A 24,618-nucleotide genomic window follows, 5' to 3' on the forward strand; every position below is an offset into this window, starting at 1 on the left:
TTTATATTTCTAAGTTGGATTTGCTCAGAGAATACTGGCAGGTACCTTTCTCCGAAAGAGCGAAGGCAATTTCAACTTTCGTAAAACAGAATGGATATATCAGTTTAAAGTCATGCTGCTTGGTATGAAAAATGAACCAGCCACATTTCAGAGACTATACAATAAGGTCATTTCCGGATTACACAATTGGATAGTTCATATTGATGACCTGGTGATTGACTTCCGGAGGCAGGTTTGGTGAAAAACCTGGCTAAAAGCGAATTTACAATAGCCCAAGTCACCTTCCTGTGCCATGTTATTGGACATGGACAAATGGTCCCATGGAATGCAAAAAAAACACAAGTGCCCCAGTCTTTTTGGGTGAGCGAACTCCCAGATCTCTACATCTTTTGGTGTAAAGAAGGGCTTTCTGACATCACCCTTGAATGACTCAACTTTAATTTTACAATGATGCTCCTTTGTTTACAACTGTTAAATGGAGGAAATAGTTTCTCTCTATTTACCTCATCAAATTCTTTAACCACTGTAAAATCCATAATCAGTTTACCTTTCAATCTTCTACACTCAAGTATCTAATATCCAGTTCAGATCACATGCAAGAAGCAAGCACCAATGCTTGACAGATGTCCTTCACATTGTTAAATTTACAATAAGAAATCGCATTACAAGAAGAAATAATTGCCAGCTCTAAACAGTGTCTAAGGGCCCACAAAACATAAAGGAATGTTTTTAATTGTGTCACTGTAATCTATGTACTGATCAACTATTCAACTCTGCACCGATTATATAGACCAGGGAGGCTCTGTTTTACCGTTGGGCTAAGTAGGCTGATCCTGACTGCTCACTGGTGGCAGTGTGACACTGGCCCTCAGTAAACCTGACCTAGGAAGGGAGGTTAGAGTAAAAATAGAGTAATCAAAGTCTCTGACCTTCAATGGTTGTTCGTGACCCAACCTTAACCAGACGTAGAGATGTACAGGGATTGTACTCCACTCCCCACACATAACCTAGGGTCTTGATGTAGGCCTCAGGCTTTATTGACATATTGTTGGAGTTTACCATCTCTTCAGTCAGCTTGCACAGTGCCATTATCAGATCATGTGTCCCACTGGAGTGGCCAGTACCCAAATACAAGAGGATTACCAATATTCCCAAGGAGTCCTGAAGAACTGAAGGTTAATCATGTGAACATAACTGCAGGAGAAAACTGCTAGAAAATATCAAACAAAATTAGGGAGTTTTGGATAGTTCCATTTATTATTTTCTGTAATGTTGGGAGATGAGAACACAAATGCCATTTCACCAACAGTAGGATTACTGAGTGAGAGAGATTTGGTAACAAATTCTATTTTTCATCAGCTCTGGGAGGCAGAATGCCCAGAGGGTAGACTGATGTTGGGATGGTTTGAGCAGGACAGCTTGAGGCAATAGACCACGTGAGGAAAGCTCCAGAAACATACGCAGCCAAATTTGACAAACCAAATTCCCACTCCTGGTGGGCGAGGGGAGCTATTTTTCTCTTTACCTACACAGTCGAGGAGTGGCAGATGGAGTTTAATTTGGATAAATGTGAGGTGTTGCATCTTGGTAATACAAGCAAGGACAGGACTTATACAATTAATGGAAAGGCCCTGAATTGTGTTATAAAACAGAGGCACCTAGAAGTTCAGGTAGATAATTCTTTGAAATTTGCATCACAAGTAGACAGGGTGGTTAGGAAAGAGTTTAGCACGCTTGCCTTCATTGCTCAGACCTTAGAGTAGAGCAGTTGGGGCGTCATCTTGAGGTTGTACAGGGCATTGGTGAGACCTATTCTGGAGTACTGTGTGCGCAGTTCTGGTCGCCCTGTCACAGGAAGGATATTTTTAAACTGGGGAAGGTTCATAAAAGGCTACCAGAATGTTGCTGGGAATGTAGGGTTTCAGATATTAAAAATAAACTGGAAAGGCTGAGACCTTTTTCACTGGAGTGTAGGAGCTTGGGGTGACCTTATTGAGGTTTATTAAAATCATGAGGGGCATAGATAAGGTGAAGGACAAGAGTCTTTTCCCTAGAGTGGGGGAGTTTAGAACTAGGGGCATATTTTTATGGTGACAGGTGAAAGATCTAAAAAGGAAATGAGGGCAACTTTTTTTTTTTTTACAGAGAGTGATTCGTGTGTGTATGAACTGCAAAAGAAACAAGGTGGATGCAACAAGAAATTTGGACAGGTTCATGAATAGGAAAGGTTTGGAGGGAAGCCAGCCAAGCACAGGTAGGTGGGAATGGTTTTGTTTGGGAACATGGTCAGCTTGGACTGGTTGGATCGAAGGGTCTGTTTCCATTTAATCTGAATGACTCTATGACTTTATATAAATTTGAAATAAAAACGTACCTGCAGTTAGTTGCAACGTAGATGTAGCATAGGCAAGGGGCCAGAAAGCTGCTTTAGGCAGTTGCTATGAAACAAGACAAATTTTCGAAGTGCAAAATGCACAGACCATCTCATGGCTAAAACCATCAGCATTACAACCAATTCAGATCTGAAACAGGCACAAGTAACACAACATCTATCCTTTGTCTTCAAGAGAGAAGGAGATGAGAGAATTTAGTGTCAGGGCTTTGCAATCATTAATAGGAAAAGATGACATGGGAAAGTTATTCAGCTTTATTAGTTACCAGAATAAATCATTTTTCACAAGATAGCACATTTTTACAACATCTTCTGATAAATAATTCTGTATAAAACAGATAAAAAGCACTTTACAAAAACAAGGCAATTACTTAAAAATCTGGACTGGTCTTAACAGGAGATGCAGAGGTTGCTGTTTTGTATGAGAAGCAAGAGCAGGGGAAGGTCCTAGTGCAAGAGTAACATTACACTTCCAAGCTACTTAACTGCATTATAACAACATTCTACACTTAATTTATAATTACAAATAAGTTAAAACTAAATTAAAAATCAAAATCCAAATACAAGCAAATGTTCATCCCTATAGTCAAAAAGTAGTAATAAACTAACACACTGCAAAACTATTTTTAAAAATAATTACGTCCTCTCGCTGAAGTGAATCTTTGCCATTAGAAACTCAAATCATTAGGAGCTGGTCACTGGATTCAGGTGAATTCACTGCTTCCACAAACAACCACAAGTCATAATTTAACACAAAAGAACATGCTAGGAATGCTTGAGAATACAACAGCTAGTGAGCAGCCTGGGTGTTTGTCCAGCCACGATGAAAGATGGAGAAAGTGCAATGGTGGTGGAGAACATTGGGAGGTCTTTCCCACATCAGCCATTATGATGTGGGCATTAGTCTTCAGCCTCTTCTTCCACTTGTTTAATGACAGGTACCCCTAAATTTACAAGAGATTACATCATCAGTAAAATTGCTGGGTGGCTTTCCAACAACCTGAGGTGATGCTGACCATTCTGAAGAAGGAAAGCACATGTACACAGACCATATTTTGCCAGAGTATACTCCTGTGAAAGGTCCTGGGATGTTTTAGTGCAGTGACGGTGATTTACAAATGCACATTGCTGATTCAACCCTTTCATTTATAGCAACCTTATAATGTCACTCATACTGTTTTGTGAAAGGATTCAGATTAAATTATATTGATACACCACACATTTCCCTTGTGCTTTCATGTGGATGAATTATTTATCTTTACAACAGGGTTAGCAGATAAACTAAACATACCATCCAGCTTCTTCAACCTAGTGAGCCTCTTTGTTGCTTCATCCACCCAGATGCCTTCAGCTGAGCACTTCTCTTCAATAGGGTTTCCTACGAAGACTAGGTCGACCAGGTTGGGAAGATCAGCCAATTTTCCAAATTCAGCTAAATGTTAAAAGAAGGATACAATCAAAGTTGTGCGCTTACAACAGACAGAGAGGTGGGTCAGATCAGCATGTGAGATTTTAGAGAGGGCAGAAATGAAGGCAGTGTCAGAAGAGACTTTTAACTTGATTTCATGCAGGGATCTTGAGGGTATTGTACATGGGAAACCCAGAAGTAAAGTGCTGCACTACTATCAAGGGCTTTTTACCCAATCATTTACATCAGACTTTCAGATTTCTTCAAAAATTAGACAGAGTGGGCATGATGATAACCCAAAAAGGTGGAAGTTGATGAATTCTGGAGCTGGAGACTGGACTGTCAGAAAGGTTAAATGGTAGAGCTCTGTCGCTCGCTTTAGTGATACCTCCCTGGATGTCATTAATGTTTGGGGACTAAGACCCCACAGATAGATACAGTTTATTAATAATCAGAGGAAACATTTGCTGAAATTGGGGTAGGGTGGCTGGAGAGTGTGAAGTGACACTCAATACAGTGATAAACAATGATTTAATGACCTCATTAGTGCAAAAAAAGACAGATTTAATGGCACATTTAATTATAAATCTGACTGCATCACCTGAACTCCTCAGTGTGCCTTCTCAAGCCCTCCTCCACACTTCATTGCTCACACCAACATAATTTGCAGCTGCACACATCCTTTGACTGCATATTTCCTCACATCCACACTGACAATCACCCTTACCTTAATCTCTCATAGTAAACCCTCATCCATCTGTTCAATACACACGATTACTCTCACTCAGTGGAGTATTCTTTCCCTCTGTGCAGGGAAAGGAGAGCACAGAAAGGAGATAGCATAGAGCAATAGGGTATACAACACTCACTGAAAGACGTAATGTCAGTGAAATATTACCATGTACATAATGATCAAGTAGAATATTCTTACCGACTTTAATCCACGGCTTCAATCCCCCAGAGACTGAGAAACGTATTGCATGAAATGGGGTGGGAGACCGATGGGAACTTCTTAGAGGAGTTTACACGTTCTGGAAGGTTCAATGTTACATGCACCAAACCAGACATACATTTCAGTGGATGTTCATTTCTGTGATACATTCGAGTAAGAAAGATAGGGTTTTCATCTAACGTCTCAGTTATCACGCGAACAAGAGTGAGTGAATGGTAGCAACAGAGACAATAATGGGAGATCCCACATGGAGGTTGCAGGAGACTGGGACTCAGTTGGACAAAGATACTGAATCTAGGATTCACTGATGAGGGGGTTATTTCTAGAGCAGAGTATCAAACTACAAAGTATCAAACACCACAATAAAGTGTGTACATCGAGTACAGTCGGTTCTAATATAATGCCATAGTTCCTACTCATGCAATCTCGCATGAGAAGAAACTTGCACAACAACAGCGCCATTTAAACTAATGGGGCCAGAATCGCATTATAGCCAATATAGGTAAGGAAAGTTCATGTTCTACAAATAACGGTCTAAATTCTTCAACCACATTAAAGCCAATTCATGTTGAAGAAACACGTGGTATAGCAGAACTGACTGTCCAGGCAGCCACAGGCCCTCACCAATGGGTTACACACTGTGAGTACCACATTAGATGCAGTGATGAAATGTTAGTGCAACAGTGCAAACAGCAAGTGCAATTGAGTCATGAGAAGATGGAGATGAATGGACATATGATGGAAGTAAGGGTTTTGCTTCTCATCATGGCAACAGGCCGGAGAAGAGGGGGATGGTGGAAGGGTGCCTGGAAGGCTTAGTGCATCCAGCTAAAGATGCCCTGTGCTTGTAGAAAATCACAAGCTGGCAACATCAGTGGGGAACTGAACACCATTCACTGTCCTAAAAACACAATAACCAGAGCCTTTGAGAGATTAATGTCGAGCAAGCTGATCTTCTGCCTGCACATCTAGTGTCATGGGATTTATCTCCTGCTCGTCCACCTAAGGGACAACAGGTCCAAGAGAAGCTTGGTGCTGTTTCTGCTCATACTGTCCATCCAGGTGAAAGCACCACAAACAACACGCAGTGATGACCTGATCGACCACAGCTGGAGATCAGATGTACAAACATCCAAAGGCAGCTGTAAAGTCAGTGACTCAAGAATAAGCATTGAGCAAAAATCTTTCTCACAGGCAGGAAAACAGCTGATATGTTTTAGTACTTGAGGGAATTTTTGACAGTCACTGCTTCAGCCCCTTCAATCGTTGCTGTAATATCAGTCTTGCTTTCACTTGCAAGTTCCAGCATCCAGTAAACCCATGGAACAGCAATTACAGGCAGACAATCCTTTATCCAACATTCCGAAATCCAAAAAGCTCCAAAGTCCGAAGGCTTTTTTTTGTGAAGTTTTTTTCTCATTAACAAGGTTGATTGGCGTGCAAGCAGTGAACAAAGTCGACATCCACTCCACGCGTGTCACTCACATGCAACATGGCCGGTGGGGGGAGGGTGCATGGCCCAGCACTGGCAGGCCCCAATTCTCCCTCAAGGCCTGTTTTACTGAGTGAGTTTGCTCCTCCGGTAAGATTTTTTAAAACTTCACCATCAAACTGTCATTTATTCTGAAAGTCGAAAAATTCTGAATTCCGAAAACCAGCTGGTCCTGAGCATTTCAGATAAAGGATTGTGCACCTGGGGTTCAAAACACTGTTAAAAAAAAGATATCAAGGCACTGAAATGAATTACCCTACCTCTCCCTGCATTGCAGTTACACATGGAAGTAGGTAGATTGAAGCTGCCTTCCAGAAGTGTTGTAAATTATAATGATTTTAACTCCACTCCTAATCCCACTTACTCTTGGAAGTTAAAAACTTCTGATAGCTAGAGACAGAGGGCCCATTTTAACTCCAAGGTGAATGAGGGTTTACAGCAAGTTAAAACGGTTACCTGGAGAGTCAGACGCAGAGATACTGTTGATAGACAACTTACATCAATGAAACAGTGGAAATAAGGCCCACCTAAATAATGCTCATCTAAATTCCACGAGGACTCGGAGATAAAGTAGTCAATGTCCCATTCTATCCCATAAGTGTGATAACATACCATTGAATCCATCACATGGGCAGACAGAGACATGGGTAATCAGATTGCAAATTAAAATAGAGATTGCAACATAGGAACGCACCAATGAGATGAGTACTAGTGCCTGACCAGAGAAGGATCCAAAATTATGCTAGATCAAACAGCACTGTACATTGTTCACTAATATTACTTCAAATAGACAGTGGAATAAGAGCCAGAAATTTAACATCCCTCCTCTAATGGCATGGGAAAAGAGACTATTGAAATCGACAGTCAATAGATGAAAGGCATAAAGAGACTTATTGTAATAATAAAAACTGAAATAACAACAGTTGCTGGAAATTAAAAACAAATTCAGAAATTGCTGGAAAAGCTCAGCAAGTCTGGCAGCACCTGTGGAGAGAAACCAGAGTGATTCTTTCTCAGAACGGATGGTCGTGACTGGAATAACATTGGGGAAATGAAATGGGGGGAATCAAGTAGTCATAAAATGAAAGCATTAGATAGCAATTCAAATGGGGCTTCAGTTCAAAGTAGGCATGAAGTGACTGGGTCGTTGTAAAGATGGTGCAGAGGAAGCTTTAGAGTACTATGATCCAATCCTGTTACTCAGTACCGATACAAACCCTTCCAATAGGTCATTAGATTATGATACTGTGGAGATTAGACACTTGTCCACAATTGGGAGGGAGTAAATGCAGCCTTATCTCTCCTAAATATGACTGGAATATGTTAAGTCAGGGGACGAGAAAAATGGGCACCTAGCTGTAGGGTAAAAGGTAGCTATATGGAGTGCAGAAGAGAAGATCTCAGGTCAACAGTTTTCAAAGGTTTGTTTTAAATATTTAGATTCACAAATCAAAAATATAATGTTAAAATTTGCAGCAATGTCAGATATTAAATGAGTAGCTTGCATCAGCTTTTACTGTCGAGAAAGAAAAGGAGACTAGAGAATGCAGAGAAATAAATGTTGATGTTTAAACCCTGGACCCCATGCGACTTCATCTTTTCCATCAGCCTACCATGGAGAACCTTATTGAATACCTTACTAATGTCGCATCCATGGACATTAGTAAGGTATTCAATAAGGTTCTCCATGGTAGGCTGATGGAAAAGATGAAGTCGCGTGGGGTCCAGGGTTTAAACATCAACATTTATTTCTCTGCACTACAGCCCTACAGCCCTTACCCCAATCAACTTTGTCACTTGCTCAAAGAATTCTATTAAGTTGGTAAGACATGACCTTCTTGAACAAAACCATGTTGCCTATCACTGATATGCCCATTTTCTTCCGAATAGGAATAGATCCTATCCTTAGTAGGTTGTACCGGACATTGGTGAGGCCTCTCCTGGAGTACTGTGTCCAGTTGTGGTTGCCCAATTATAGGAAGGGCATTATTAAGATTAGATTAGATTAGATTCCCTGCAGTGTGGGAACAGGCCCTTTGGCCCAACCAGTCCACACCAACCCTCCGAAGAGTAACCCACCCAGACCCATTTACCCACCGTGCTGGAGAGTGTTGAGAAAAGATTTGCCAGAATATTATTGGAAGGTTTGAGTGAAAGAAAGGCTGGCTGGGTGGGACTTTTCTCACTGGAGTATAGGAGATTGACAGGCAAGCTTATAGAAGTTTACAAAATAATGAGGGGTATAGACAGAGTTAATGGGAGTTGTCCTTTCCCTGGGATGGGGATTTCAAGACTAGGGGGCATATTTTTAAAGTGAGCGGAGAGAGATTTAAACAAGGCATGAGGGGCAAATTTGTTCACATGTGGAATGAACTTCCTGAGGAAGTGGTGGATGTGGGTACGATTACATTGTTTAAAAGACATTTGGATAAGTACATGAATAGGAAAGGGATGGAGGAATACGGGCCAGGAGCAGTGGGATTAGTTTAGTTTGGGATTATGTTCAGACTGGTTGGATTGAAGGGTCTGTTTCCGTGCTGTGTGACTCTATGAGTACAATAAATTACAAAAAGAAAAGGACACATAATTGTCAAATACATTCCATCATAGGTAATTGTGAGACATTCTGTTAAGTTTCTCTGTTTTTGGGGGAGAAAATAATTTAAATAAGACAAAGGAAAAAAGGGATCTGGGGAAACAAATATACAAATCTCTAAAAGTAGCAACACATGTTAATAAGGCCATTTAAAACAATACAACAAGGTTAGAGTTTATTTCTAGGGGAATAGAATTGAAGTGGGACTCTGCAAAACGTGGTTAGAATACATATCGAAGTACTGATTACAGTTCCAACTACCATGTCATGAAAAGAATGCAGAGGCACTTGAAAGGTTTTGCAAGGTTCATGCCAGACCATAAGGTTATACTCACTAAAGCTGTCTACTTTTATCTCCTTCCCAAGATTGATAAATATGATTGCCCCAGTCATCCCCACCTTTTCAGCCTGTTCTTGCCTCTCTGAGCATATTTCTTCCTATCTCAACTTCATCGATTCTTCCCATGTACAGTCTCGTCCAACTTATATCCATAACTTTAAAAAATACAACAAAAGAACTCTGGATGCTGGAAATCAGAAACGAAGACAGAAATTGCTCTGAAAACTCAGCATGTCAGGCAGCATCTGTGGAGAGAAAACAGAGTTAACATTTTGGGTCCAGTGACCCTTCATCCAGACCAGAATCATACCTTCTGAAGGGTCACCCTAACCAGCATCCTCTAACATGTTCATTCTATTTCTCTCACCTCAGCTTTCATCCTTTCCCAACCCCAAATATCTTCTCCTGTGTATACCCCCATCTCAGGCCAGCAGACCTCGGTAACACACTTTCCCATGGAACCTTGATGTGCAAGCACAGGAAATGCAACACTTGCCCTTTCGTCTCCTTCCTGCCTACTGTCCAAGTTCCTATACTCTCCTTCCAAATGAAGCAGTAATGTACACCTTTGAATCTAGTATACTGCCGATTGCTCAAAATGTGTTCTTCTCTACTTTGACAAGATCAAACACAGACCTGGATGCAGACCACTGCATGATCTCAACTTTCCACTGCTTACCATTTTGATTCCCCAACTGTCTCCCAGCCTGACCTCTCTGTCCTCAGCCCATTAGTTTTCCAAAGAAGCCTAACACAAGCTCAAAGAGCAGCACCTCATTTCTTAACTTGACACTCTACAGCCTTCTGGGCTCAACAACGAATTCAACTGCTTCTGACCACAACTTCTGCCTCCACCTAGTTCTGCACGTCTTTTCTTCCTTGTTTTGCAGGTTGGTCTTTGTTGTTTCTCTTTATTCCTTCACATGTTATTAGATGGTTTTTAGGTAGCAAGTCATGCCTCATTTGGACAAAAGATTTGTTTCTTCATTATCTCCATTATCACTCTTTTTAACTGGCAAATCATGAAATCCTTTGTTATTTAATCTCTCCTGGTCTCTGCCTTATCACAAGCTTTTATTTCTGGTCTCCCTGCCCTCTTGTCCCCTTCCATGGATTAAGAATTCTTTTATTTCTTCAATCCTGATGAGTGGTTGTGGACTGAAACATGAATTCAGTTTCTCTCCACAAAAGTTATTTACTTTGTTTAGTCGCCTGATCTGGAGTTTGTAGGGAACTTCAACATAAAAATAGTCTGGCATTTCACTACTGTGGCGGGGGGGGGGGGGGTGGCATGACTGTTCAGGGGAAAGCAGCAGTAGTCAGGTTGGTGGCACTGTGACAGGCACAGCAGGAAAGGGTAAAGGTAACCAGGACCTTAGTGATAGGAACTCGATAGTTAAGGGATCAAACAGGAGATTCTATGGCTGCAAATGGGAATCCAGAATGGTGTGTTACCGTGGCTGCCAGAAGTCATTATGCACGGTGGTACAAACGACATAGGTAGAAATAGGGATGAGGTTGTGCGGAGTGAGTATAGAGAGCTAGGAAAAAAGTTAAAAACCAGGACTCCGTTGGTAGTAATCTCTGGATAACTTCCACTGCCAAGTGCTATTGAGGGTAAGAATGGGAGGATTTTGCAGATGAGTGTGTGGCTAAAGAATTGGTGCAGGGGGCAGGGATTCAGACCTTTTCTGGGACAGAGGTGACCTGTTCAAGAGAGACAAGTTATAACTGAACTGGAGGGGGACCAATATCTTGGCCAAGATGGGACCATTCGCCACAGCAGATTTGCCGGCAACGATTAGCCATTGCCCTTTGACCACCGCGGATGCTTAGCCACTGGCCATTGGCCACTGAAGATAATTCGCCACCGCAAATACCGCAATATTGGATGAACCCCATCAAGTATTTTTGCTAAAATACAATATACCTGACAGAATAAAATAGGGGATATGTTGAACGTACCATCCACAAACCACCTCAATTCTGCTAAATGATATATCCAAGATTCCCTACCAAATATGATTATACGATTACTTCCTTGACCATCCAATAGTGTACATACTTCTACCACATAAGCAGCGTTCAACATATGTATGCATGTTTGAAATGGTGAAGTCCTTGGTACCTAATCCCAGACCACAGTATATCCACTGTGACTTTGAGCAGGCAGCTATCATGGCTTTGAGAGAATGCTTTCCTGATGTTAAAATTAGGGGCTGTTTCTTCCATTTGGCACAAAATATGCACAGACATGTTGCTGTATTTGGAGCAACTCGTCAATACAACACCGATCCTGATTATGCTTTAAAAGCAAAAATGATAATTACTTTGGCTTTTATCTTTATAAATAAATAGCAAATAACTATCAAATGAACTGAAATTTCATTGTTTAATATTAATGTGAGATTTTTGCTGCCATTATAAAGATTTTTAAAATATATTTCTTTCTTCTGGTTAAAGTTTGCAACTCATTTTTATATCTCAACCAATAAAATGATATTTATTTTACCTCTTTTTTTATCACTATGTAGTATGTAGTTGTATAAATAAAGGGGACTGAGAAGTATGAACGAACAGGCGGGAGGGAAAACAATCAGTACATGTATATATTTCCGGTGGCAAATAGTCTCCAGAGGTCAAATGACCCCAGTGGAGAAACGCTGGTGGAGAGCAGGCAGTGGCTAATCATCGGCGGCGAATCTGCCGTGGTGAATCGTCACCAACCCTATTTGGCGGCTCGATTTGCTCATGCTATAAGGGAGGGTGTAAACTAGATTGGGAGGGGGAGTGAGAACCTCAAGAGCAGAGAGGCAATTACAAGGCTGGAAGGAGACAGAGTAATCAGAAATAGTAACATGAAGAGACAAGCTAGAACATGATTAGATTAGATTAGATTACATTACAGTGTAGAAACAGGCCCTTCGGCCCAACAAGTCCACACCGACCCGCCGAAGCGAAACCCACCCATACCCCTACAGTGGGAGGAAACCGGAGCAAACCCACGCAGACACGGGGAGAACGTGCAAACTCCACACAGTCAGTCGCCTGAGGGAATTGAACCCGGGTCTCAGGCGCTGTGAGGCAGCAGTGCTAACCACTGTGCCACCGTGCCACCCACTTGATAGGGAGCAAGGAATGCCTGTTGGATTAAATTGTATCTATTTCAATGCAAGAGGGCTGACAGGTAAAGCCGATGAACTCAGGAAATGGATAGACACATGGGACAGGGATATCATAGCCATTACAGAAACATGACTAAGGGAGGGACAGAACTGGCAGTTTAATGTACCAGGGTACAGGTGCTTTAGGTGGGAGAGAGGTGGTAGAAAGAACGAAGGGAGAGTTGCATTTTTGATTAAGGCGAGTATCACAGCAGTAGTCAGAGATGAAATAACTGAAGAATCATCCAGTGAGACTTTGTTGATGGAACTAAGAAATAAGGAGGAGATGGTGACATTATTGGGGTTGTACCATAGGCCCCCAAGTAGTCAACAGGAATTAGAGAAACAGATATGCAGGGAAACTGGGGAGACCTGCAGGAGCAATAGGGTTGTCGTAGTAGGGGATTTTAATTTTCCTAACGTAGACTGGGACTGCCAGAGTGTTAAGGGCTGAGATGGGGTGTAATTTATTAAGTGCATTCAGGAAATTTCCTCAAGCAATATACAGAGGGTCCTACTCGGGTAGGGGCAAAACTCAACTTACTCTTGAGAAATAGGGCAGGAGGTAACAGCGGGGGAGCACTTTGACACCGGTGATCATAGTTCTATTAATTTTAAAATAATTATGGAGCGGGACAAAACTGGTCCACAGGTTCACGTTCTAAACTGGGGCAAGGTGAACTTTGATGGAATTAGGCAGGAGCTTGCCTAAGTTGATTGAGGCAAAGAGACCTCCGGCAAGTGGGAGGCCTTGAAAACTGAGATAGCTAGAGTTCAAGGTCTATATGTTCCTGTGAGGGTGAAAGGCAAGGTTGACAGCAATAGGAAACCCTGGATGATAAGAGATATTGAGGCTTTGACCAGAAAAAAGGAGGTATGGCTCAAGTACCGGCAGCTGGGGTCAAAGTAATCTCTTGAGGTATACAGGAATTCAAGAGTTTACTGAAGGAGGAAATCAGGATGATGAAAAGGGGGCACGAGATAGCCTTGGCTGAGAAGATTAGGGTGAATCCAAAGAGGTTCTTTAAGTATGTTAAAGGTAAAATAATAACCAGAGAGAGAATAGGACCCCTCAAGGACCAAAGTGGACGTGTATGTTTAGAACCACAGGAGAAGGGTGAAGTTCTCAATGAATATTTCTCCTCTATGTTTACCACGGAGAAACACATGAAGACTTGGGAACTTCGGAGAGTTAGTGGTCATATCTCGGAAACAGTCCATATCACAGTTGAAGTAGTGTTGAATGTATGACGGTGGAGAACTCTCCTGGTCCTGACCAGATTTATCCAAGACCACTGCAAGAGGCTAGAGAAGAATTTGCGGGGGCACTGGCTGATATATTTGCATCATTGTTAGCCACAGGTGAGATCCTGGAAGGCTGGAGGGTAGCAAATGCTGTGCTGTCATTCAAGAAGGGCTGCAAAGAAAAACCTGGGAACTATAAACTAGTAAGTTTAACATCTGTGGTGGGTAGGTTACCTGAGAAGACTCTGAGAGGAAAGATATACATGCATTTGGAAAGACAGGGTTTGATTACAAATAATCAGCATGGCTTTGCACATGGAAGTTCTTTGATGAAGTGACCAAGAAGGTAGACGAGGGAAAGGTGGTTGACATACTCTATATGGATTTCAATAAGGCCTTTGATAAGGTTCCATGTGATAGGCTGCTCTGAAAGGTTATAAAGCATGGAATCCAGAGAGAGCTGACAAATTGGATACAAAATTGTCTTGATGGTAGGAAACAGAGAGTAATAGTGGAAGGATGCTTGTCAGACTGGAGGCCTGTGACTACAGGAGTGTCTCAGGGGTTGGTGCTGAGCCCATTACTGTTTGTTATCTATATCAATGATTTGGATGACAATGTACGAGGCCTGATTAGTAAATGTGCAGATGACACTAAAATAGGAGGTATCATGGACAGTGAAGAATGTTATCAGAAATTGGAACAGGACCTTGATCAGCTGGGGAAGTCGGCCAAGAAATGGCAAATGGAGGTTAATATAGATAAGTGTGAGTCTTGCATTTTGGAAAATGAAATCAAGATAGAACACAGGTAGACAGGGCAGTGAAGAAGGCTTTTGGCACACTGGCCTTCATCAGTCAGGGCATTGAGTATAGAAGTTGGGAAGTTATGTTGCAGCTGTACAGAATGTTGATGAGACCACACTTGGAGTATTGTGTTCAGTTTTGGTCACTTTGTTGTGGGATGGATGTTACTAAACTGGAAAGAGTGCAGAAGAAATGTACAAAGATGTTGTCAGGGCTCAAGAGACTGATGTATAGGGAGAGGTTGGACAAACTAGGACTTTTCTTTATTTACGGCGTAGGAGATGAGGGAGGATCTTATCTAGGTATAGTCAATCATGAGAGATATGGATAGGGTGGATGCACCCAGTCATTTTCCCACTGTTGGGGAATCAAGAACAGAGTCATACAGATGTACAGCATGGAAACAGACCCTTCGGTCCAACCTGTCCAGATATCCTAACCTAATCTGGTCCCATTTGCCAGCACTTAGTCCGTAGCCCTCTAAACTTTTCCTATTCGTTTACCCATCCAGATGCCTTTTAAATGCTGTAATTTACCAGCCTCCACCACTCCCTCTGGCAGCTCATTCCACACCCTCTGCATGAAACGTTGGCCCGGGTCCTTTTAAATTTTTCTCCCCTCACCCTAAACCTATGCCCTCTAGTTCTGGACTGACTCACCCCTGGGAAAAGACCTTATCTATTTACCCTATCCATGCACCTCATGATTTTATAAACCTCTATAAGGTCACCCCTCAGCCTCCGATGCTCCAGGGAAAACAGTCCCAGCCTATTGAGCCTCTCCCTATAGCTCAAATTCTCCAACCCTGGCAACATCCTTGTAAATCTTTTCTGAACCTTTTCAAGTTTCACAATATCCTTCCGATAGGAAGGAGACCAGAATTGCACACAATATTCCAACAGTGGCCTAACCAATGTTCTGTACAACTGCAACATGACCTTCGAACTCAAGAGGATACTCAATACTCTGACCAGTAAAGGAATGCATACCAAATTGATATGAAAGTTAACTCTGTTTCTCTCTCCACAGATAGCTGACAGATCTACTCAGTTCCTCCAACATGTGATCCTATTCTCACCTTAGTCAGAAGTTGTGGTTTCAAGTAGCACTTGAGCACACTGAGTGTTGAGAGAGCGCGATACTATTGGAGCTGCTACCCTTTGAATGAGATAAGGCTCCAGATACCATTGTAAATTCATGTAAAAGTCCCCTTTGCAGTATTCAAAGAACTGCAGGGCAATTGTTCTGGTGCCTCAGCCAATATTTAATCCTCAACTAACATCACAAAAACAGATTACCTAGTATTATTAGATTGCTGTTGGCTCAAGTTGTCTGCCATATTTCGTATATTTCTATGGTGACTATATTCAAGATCACCTCATTTACCAGAGGTTAAGAAGGGTGTTGTGCAAATGAAGGTTCTCCCTTCCTTGTAAGATTTCCCAGTGTTCATTCTACCTTGGTGCTTCTTAGACAAGAAGCAAGATTGTAAATTCTCACTGACTCAATGCTTCACACTTTTAAAAGTCTCAAACACCTACAGCACACAGGGTTGCCATTTTGACTCAATGAACCTGTGATAACCCTTTGAACAAACTGGTCAATTAATCCCACTCCTCTCACATACCCATTGTAGGCAGGATTGAAAGTCATAATCCTAATGCTGTTCAGCAAATGATCACTAGATGGCATGAGAGCAGCTCAGACTGCTTGCAGTCATTTCAAAGCCATAACTTGGAGATGCCGGTGTTGGACTGGGGTGCACAATCACCTGATGAAGGAGCGGTGCTCTGAAAGCTAGTGCTTCCAAATAAACCTGTTGGACTATAACCTGGTGTTGTGTGATTTTTGGCTTTAATGATGTGGAGGAGCCGGTGTTGGACTGGGGTGAACAAAGTTAAAAATCACACAACACCAGGTTATAGTCCAGCAGGCTTATTTGGAAGCACTAGCTTTCATGGCACAGCTCCTTCATCAGGTAGCCGTGTCATTTCAAAGATACAGGAATAGAATGCATTCTGTTCTGGCATTTAGTAAGCTCACAGTGATCCGCACCTACTTTACTTAAACTAGCCTTACATCCTTTCATTCCATTTGGAGATTTCCATTCACTGATCTCAGATTTAAAATTAACAATTGATCTGGCATCATGCGTCCTTTGCAGAACAGAGTTTTAAACGGAGTCCTCACTCCACTCCTGAAAGGTATGCCTTGAATTTTCAGATTATGTCCCACAGACTGACAGTCTGCAATCAGAAGAAATAGTTCCTCACCATCTTACCCTATTTGCTCCTCTTAATACTTTGAAAATTTCAATCAACTCTCCAACCACCGACTGGCAGGTAGTACCATGCTAGATTGTGCAATCTTTCTTTGTAATTTAACCCGTGGGAGTCCAGCTGTCATTCTGGTAAATTAACATTGCACTCCCTGCAAAGCTAAATTAATGTTCCAGAGATGTGGTGCCCACTGCTCCAGGTGTGATCTAACTAGGGTTTTATACAGCTGAAGTGTGACTTTGTAATCCAATCCTCTAGATACAAAGCTGGCATTACAGCAAGCATTTTGATTATGTATATGTCAGTTTGTAACGTTTTAGTGGTTTCTGTATTGAACCCCAAAGTTGCTTTGGACTGCCACTGTTTCTAGCTATTCAGTCATGTAGTCTTTGAGGTCTCCAGTATAGGAAAAAGCCATTTGACTCATCGAGCCGACACTGGTCAAAAACCAACCACCTAACTATTCTAATCCCACTTTTCTAGCATTTGACCCATAGCCTTGTATGTCTTGGCATTTACAAGTGTACATCTACATATTTGAAATGTGATGAGGGTTTCTGCTTCTACTATCCTTACAGACTGAGTTTTAGATTGCCACCATCCTCTGAGTGGGAAAGAAAACTTTTCTTTATCCCCTCTAAATCTCCTGCCCCTTACCTTAAATCTATGCCCCCTGGGTATTGATCCCTCCACCAATGGGAAAAGTTCCTTTTAAGACACAACCTGTTGAGGCCTCAAGTATTTAAAACTTATATTAATGACTTGGATGAAAGGATTAACTGTATTGTAGCCAAAATTTGTTAACAATACAAAGAGTGGTAGGAAATCAAGGTGTGAGGAGGTCACAAAGTGCCTCCAAAGAAATATAAAGATAGGGTAAATGAGTGGGGAAAAAATGTCACAAGGACTACAAAATGAACAAATGCAAGACTGTCCACTTAATGTGAATAATAGAAAACACAGTATTACTGAAATGGTTAGAGATTACAGTACACTGGGTATCCTACTGTACAAGTCATAAAAAGTTAGTATGGAGGAAGAAATTGGGAAGGCATATTGAACACTGGCCCTGTTGCAAGGGAGATGCAACATAAAAGTAGGGAAGTCTTGGTACAGCTTTTCAAGACATTAGTGAGACTGCACCCACTTGGCTGATTCCTGCGATGAAAGGACTGACAAAGGAGAAAAGGTTCAGTACAGTTGGACCTTTATTCTTCGGAGCTTTGAAGAAGAAGGGGTGATTTTATCAAGACAAAAATTCCGAAAGGTCTGACCAGGTAGATGCTGAGAGGATGTTTCCTCTCATATGAGAGTCCAGAAATATGGAGCACAGTTTCAGATTAAAAGATTTAAGATAGAATGAAGGAGAAACTTCTCTGAGGGACATTAATCTTTGGAATTCTCTTCTCCAGAAAGCAGTGAAATCAGAATCATTGAATATGGATTTGAGTGAGTTTTTTTTCGACAAGTGTTACAGAAGTCAGTCAGAAAAGTGTAGTTAAGGCCATAACCAGCTGAGCCATAATCTTATTGAATGGCAGAGGAGGCTCAAGCAATAGTATGGCCTAGTTCTGTTCCTATTTCTTGTATTATGTTCCAACAGCCTCTACTGGGGACCCTGTCCTAGAAACACAGAAGACAGGAGCAGGAATAAATCATTTGAACCCTCAAACCTGCTCCGGCATTCATGATGATCATGGCTCTTTATTGGCTCAAAACCCTTATCCAGTACTCGCCCCATACTCCTGACACCTTTAGCCACAAGCCACAAGAAAATCGATTGTTTTCTTGAAAATACAATGTTTTGGCCTTAACCACTTTGTGATATTCCACAGGCTCACCACTCTCTGGGTGAAAACATTTCTCCTCATCTCCATCCTAAAGGTTTTACCTCCTATGACCCCTGATTCTAGACTTCCCCACCATCGGGGACATTCTTCCTGTATCTAACTGGCCTGGTCCTGTTAGAATTTGATAGGTTTCTATGAGATTCCCTGTATTTTTCTAAACTCCACTGAATACAATCCTAGCTGACTCAATTTCTCCTCTTACATCAGTCCTGCCATCCCAGGAACAAATTTGGGACATCTTCACTGCACTCTCTAAGATGACCAAAACTACATATAACATTCCAGTGTGGCCTCACCAATGTCATGTTAATTTGCAGCAAAACATCTTTATAGTTATATACTTGAATCCTTTCGCTATGAAGGCCAACATACTATTTGCTTTCTTCACTGCCTGCTGCACCTGCACACTTACTTTCAGTCATGGTGTACAGGACACCCAGATCTCAATGAGCATTCATAGACTCCCTACAGTGCAGACAGAAAGAGGCCATTTGACCCATGGAGTCCTCATCAACGCTCTGAAGAGCATCCCATGCAGACCCCAATTTTTTCCCTGTAACACTCCAATTACAATGGTTAATCTATCTCACCTGCACATCTTTCAATGTGGGAGGAAAGCCACACAGACAGAGAGAGAACATGTAAACTCCACAATGACTGTCGCCCGAGGCTGGAATTGAACCCGGGTTCCTGGTGCTGTAAGGCAGCAATACTAGCCATTGAGGTGTCTCGCAGCACCAGGGAATGTGCCACCCTAGAACAGGAACTGTTCCAGAGTCTAAAGAATCTTGGAAGATGACCACCAATGCATCCATTATATGTAGGGCCATTTCCTTTAGTACTCTGGAATGTAGATTCAGACCCTGGTGATATATCAGCGTTCAATGTCATCAACTTCTGCAATACCATTTGTCTACTATTACAGATTTGCTTCAGTTCCTCCCTCTCACTAACCTGTGTTCCCCATAATTTCTGATATATTTTTGTGTCATCCTTTCTGAAGACAGAAAATCTATCAATTTAGTTCTAAGGATCATCGGACCTGAAACATTAGCTCTGCTTTCTTCGCACAGATGTTGCCAAACCTGCTGAGTTGCAGAATTATACAACACAGAAACAGACTTTTTGGCCCACATCATCCACACTGACCAGGTTTCTTAAACTGAACTAGTCCCATTTGCCTGCATTTGGCCCATATCCTTCCAAACCTTTCCTGTCCATGTAGAGATTATACCTGCCTCATACTCGCCACCCTCTTTGTGGAAAAGGTTGCCCCTCAGATCCCTTTTAAATCTTTCCCTTTCACTTTAAACCAATGCAGTCCTTGTATAGGTTCTCAAACCCCTGCTAATTTAGTTGAAACCCTCCCCAATCACTCTAGCAAATAGTCCACCTCGAACATCAGTCGTGGTCCTGCCCAGGTATAACCTGTCCAGTTTGGACTGGTCCCACTTCACCCCCAGAACTGGTCCCAATGCCCCAGGAATCTGAATTCTTCCTACTCACATTCTCTCTTTAGCGATATGCTCATCTGATCTATCCTGTTTCTACTCTGACTAGCACATGGCACTGGTAGCAGTCCTGAGATCACTACCTTTGAAGTCCCACTTTTCAGCTTGCTTCCTAACTCTCTAGATTCTGCTTTTAGAACTTCATCCCTTTTTCTACCTTTGTCATTGGTACCACATGTACCACAAGTACTGACTGTGCACTTTCCCCCTCCAGGATGTCCTGTAGCTGCTCTGAGACATCCTTGATCCAGCATTAGGGAAGCAACATATTATTCTGAATTGCATTTGTAGCCACAGAAACATTTATCTAATGCTCTTACAATTGATTTCCCTATGACTACTGCATTTCCACACTTATTGCTTCGCTCTTGTGCAGCACATACATTCCAAGTTTATATTATCAATAACCATTAACATTCCCTTGCTCAATAGTTTTGCAATCTCTGTAGAAAATTCAACCAGGCTTTTTTGCAATGACCTACTCTTTGTAAATCCATGCTGGTTCTCCCCAAACTGAAAACATCTTTCAAGCTGTTCAATCCTTGATCTTTAATTAAATTATAGACACTGGCATTTTCGCTCTGACAAATGTTCGATTAAGTAGTCTGTAATTCCCAATTTCTGCTTTCACCTTCCTTAAATAGTAATTAATTTAGCAATTTTCAAGCTGAAGAAACTGTTCTGAAGTTGAGGGGACTACAGAAGGTTATAAATACAGCCTACGAGCAAGCAGACTGACATCCATCTGCTACCTTGCTTTAAGATTACGAACTCACTGAGTGGAGATTTCCAGTATATTGAACATTCCAGCACTCAACACAGCACCAGAAGAGGCATACTGATGACTTCAATCATTTATATTCATTTCAAATAATCACAAAGATGTTGACATTTGACGATTTTGGTTTTGCCACTGTGTCAGAGCATTGTGGATTCAAATCCCAGCTCAGAGACTTGAACCCACCCTCGAGACTGGCATTTCACTGCAGTACTGAGGGAGTGCTGCACTGCTGAGATGCTACCTTATAGCTGATGCTTTAGATGGCAGCCTCTCATATGGGCATAAAAGATCCTCATCACACTAGTTTGAAGAGGAGGGGGCAGTTTTCCCAGGTGTCCCACAAAATATTTATCCCTAAACCACGCCTAAAAATTGATTATCTGGCCACTGTCGCTTTGAGAGCTTGTTGTATACAAGCTCTCAGTCATCACAACAGTGACTGGACTTACAAAGATGTTTCATATTAAATATTACTTGGAGGATATCAGATTTGAAGGATAGTGGAAACATGGGCTTATATCAAGTTCTGGAGTTTTTTTTAAAAAAAAAGAGACAGTTGAATGGTACAGTGGGCATTGGAGAGTATTTTTAATGATGTTTTCACTAAAACAAATGCTTGATTATAGTACACCTACGTTGGACAAAAAGCTGAAAGAACTGCAGATGCTGAAAATATGAAGCAGAAATTGCTGGAAAAATCTCAACAGGTATGACAGCATCTGTGGACAGAAATCAGAGGTCCAGTGACCCTTTTTCAGAACCCTATGCTGGAATTGTTTTGAACAGTGATTGGCTCGATTCTTATTGTTTCAGTTAGAGGAAAGTATATTAAGGACAAGCTGCCCAGCTCATCTCTTCCCATCTCTGAAAATGGTTGTGTTCAGGTTAAAGTGATTGAAAGGACATCAAATGGGCATTGGACGTACATATGGATAATAATGGAACAGTGTAGGTTAGATGGGCATCAGATTAAATTCGCAGATCGGCGCAACATCGAGGGCCGAAAGGCCTGTACTGTAACGTTCTATCTATTAAGATGTATTTGAAAGAAGTGCATGATTAGTAACTTAGACCACACATGCCAGAACATCAGAGCAACAGACTCCAGAACATTCCACACTTAATTCTTTTGCCTTCATGGATAACCCATCAACCAAATTAAGGATTCCAAAAGTGGGGGCCAGGAACCCAAGTGGAGACATAAACTGAAATTTTGAGTTTGCAAGTTCTGAGGCAACAATGTTTCTGTGGACTGCTGATCAACTTATAACAGCTGGTTCTCTCATTCTAACAGTTCTCACAGAGATGGTGATGACAATTTCCAAGTCTTGAAAAGGGATCATAAAGGGAAAGAGTTTGGAAAGCATTGGATAAAGTGTTTTTTTTCTGAAAGCCAATTGCTACAAAAATCAGGTTTTTATCTCCCTTCTCTATTCTTGAAGAGAGTGTGTATGTATATTTTGGGGATATTTAGAGAGACGGCATTTGTACTTCTATATTTCAGACTATATTTTAACCAATTGTAATTGAATAAGATTTGATTTGATAATAAATGAATAATTACATTGATTAAGAAACAATGCGGATAGATCTTGATGTTAAAAACCAGATGTTAATGCGATATTTAATTGGTCATCTTTGTCACTGAAAAATGTGTTTTTTTATGTTGTGACCCCTGGAGCAGTGTGATGGTACACTCCTTCAGTTTCGGTTGTTAGACTACAATAGAACAATGCTTCATTGGTTAAAAAGCATTTTGAGATCATGAAACACTCTCCAAGTGCAAGACATCCATTGTGAAACAAAATGAAGCATACCCCAATCCTTTACCAGATTGTTCGACATGTACAGAACTTGCAGCTTCCTCATCGCATGAATTCCTTTGAGCTTCTCAATCAAGTTATATGAAATCCACAACTCTTCCAGTGTTTCCCCCACTGCTTCCTGTAGAAAATAAAGTAAAACAGATTAACACACCAGGTTTTCAGAGTTTCAGGCATTTTGTCTGCTCCCTTGTAATTTAACTCACAAATCCTGTGCTGTCCCAAACACAAAAGGATTTGATAAAGTCAAATTCAGCAACAAACATTGCCTTGTTGGAGACAATTAGCAAGCCAAAATATATTTTAAAAAGTTAAACAGGTATAAAACATAATTCAATATACTTTTGGAATGTTAGTCCACTTCAAGACAACTAGAAAATTGATTGAACTGGTGGTGCAGCTGAACAGAACTGTGGTCAGACTGCATCTGTAGTAAGAGTGTTCAGTTTTGGGCATTAGACCTCAGGAAAAGCACTGAAGGGGAGGCAGTGAAGATTTGATTTTATATTTTCAAAGGATGTGAACCTTGCTGACAAGGCCAGAATTTGTTGGTCAAGACTTTCCACACCATTTCACAGGGCAGTTTAAAAGAGTCGTAGTGTGGCAGCAGGCTACTTGGCCCAAGTCTACACCATCCCTACAAAGCACATCTCATGCAGACCCACCTCCCCCTTCCCTATCCCAGTAACCTTGCATTTCCCATGTCTAACTCAACTAACCTACACATCCCTGGACACTATGGGCAGCTTAGCATGGCCAATCCACCTAATCTGCGCATCTTTGAAACAAGGAAACCGGACCACCTGGAGGAAACCCACGCAGACACGGGCAGAAGGTGCAAACTCAACATAGACAGTCGCCCGAAAGTGGAATCGAATCTGGCTCCCTGGCGCTATGAGGCAGCAGTGCTAACCACGGAGCCACTGTGCCAAATTTCTATGAGCATGGAGTGACATGTAGGTCAGTCTAGGTAAAGGACAGCAGATTTCCTTCCCTAAAAGGACACTGGTGAACCAGATGGGTTTTTACAGAAATCAATAATGATTTTAGTTTTGTATCATTTGTAAACTTTGAAATTACCCTGTGCACATCAAGATCTATGTAAGTAATATGTATCAGGAAATGCAAGAGCCTCAATACTGACCCTGGGGAATTCCACTACAAACCTTCCTCCAGCCCGAAAAATATCTATTGACCACTATTCTGTTTGCTAACACTTAGCCAATGCACAACAACACTGCTACTGTCCCTCTTATACCACTTTTCTCAAATCTGTTGTGTAGCACTGCATCAAATGCCTTTCGAAAGTCCATGTACACCTCAACCATTTCCCTCATCAACCATTTCTGTTACCGCTTCGAAAATCTCCAGCAAATTAAACAGAACTGCCCTTTAGAAATCATTGCCGGCAGTTTCTAAACAACTCAACTTTACCCATCTTTCTACTAATTCTCTCATAAAAAAATGACTCTCGAAGCTTCCCCACTACATAAGTTAAACTAATGGTCTGGAATTGCTGGGTTCAGCCTTAAAAACGCATTGCACAAAGGCATAGTACCTGCAATTTGACAGTCCTCTGGCATTTCCCGACTCCAGGGAACTTTTAAGGATTACTGCCTATGGCCCTGCAATTTCCACTCTCACTTCCTTCAATAATCATGGATGCATCTCATCCATCCCTGGTGCCTTGTCAACTTTAAGTAACCAACACTTACTCCTTGTCAACTTTTAACTTTTCTAATGACGCTCCTCTGACCCCACTAGTGACAGTCTTCTATCATCTACCTCCTTGGTAAAGACAAATTAAAGTATATATTCAGTATCTCAGGCATGCCTCAGTGTGTCGATTCTCTTTTACTATTGATGCACGTATAGAAAACTTTGGAATTATCCTTTGATGAACATATGACCAAAGTTTGGATGGTGGGATTTTAAAAGAGAAGTTGTAAGTCAATTGAGTGACAGCTTCTCCCAGGGTA

General features: G+C 41.5%; 1 protein-coding gene across 1 annotated transcript in view; it reads right to left on the reverse strand.

Moving 5' to 3' along the window:
• Positions 1-2,599: 2,599 nt before the first annotated feature.
• The window catches only part of dnal1 (dynein, axonemal, light chain 1), a 32,989-nt gene continuing 10,970 nt past the window's right edge, over positions 2,600-24,618 (reverse strand). Inside the window, exons 5-7 of the mRNA XM_043698405.1 lie at positions 22,634-22,760; positions 3,684-3,824; positions 2,600-3,336 (exon numbers count right to left, since the gene is read on the reverse strand). Coding sequence (XP_043554340.1) covers positions 3,293-3,336; positions 3,684-3,824; positions 22,634-22,760 — 312 coding nt within the window. The 3' untranslated portion in view covers positions 2,600-3,292. The remainder of the gene's footprint in view (positions 3,337-3,683; positions 3,825-22,633; positions 22,761-24,618) is intronic.

The sequence above is a fragment of the Chiloscyllium plagiosum genome, chromosome 10 (genome assembly GCF_004010195.1).
Source record: "Chiloscyllium plagiosum isolate BGI_BamShark_2017 chromosome 10, ASM401019v2, whole genome shotgun sequence".
In the NCBI taxonomy this organism is placed as follows: domain Eukaryota; kingdom Metazoa; phylum Chordata; class Chondrichthyes; order Orectolobiformes; family Hemiscylliidae; genus Chiloscyllium; species Chiloscyllium plagiosum.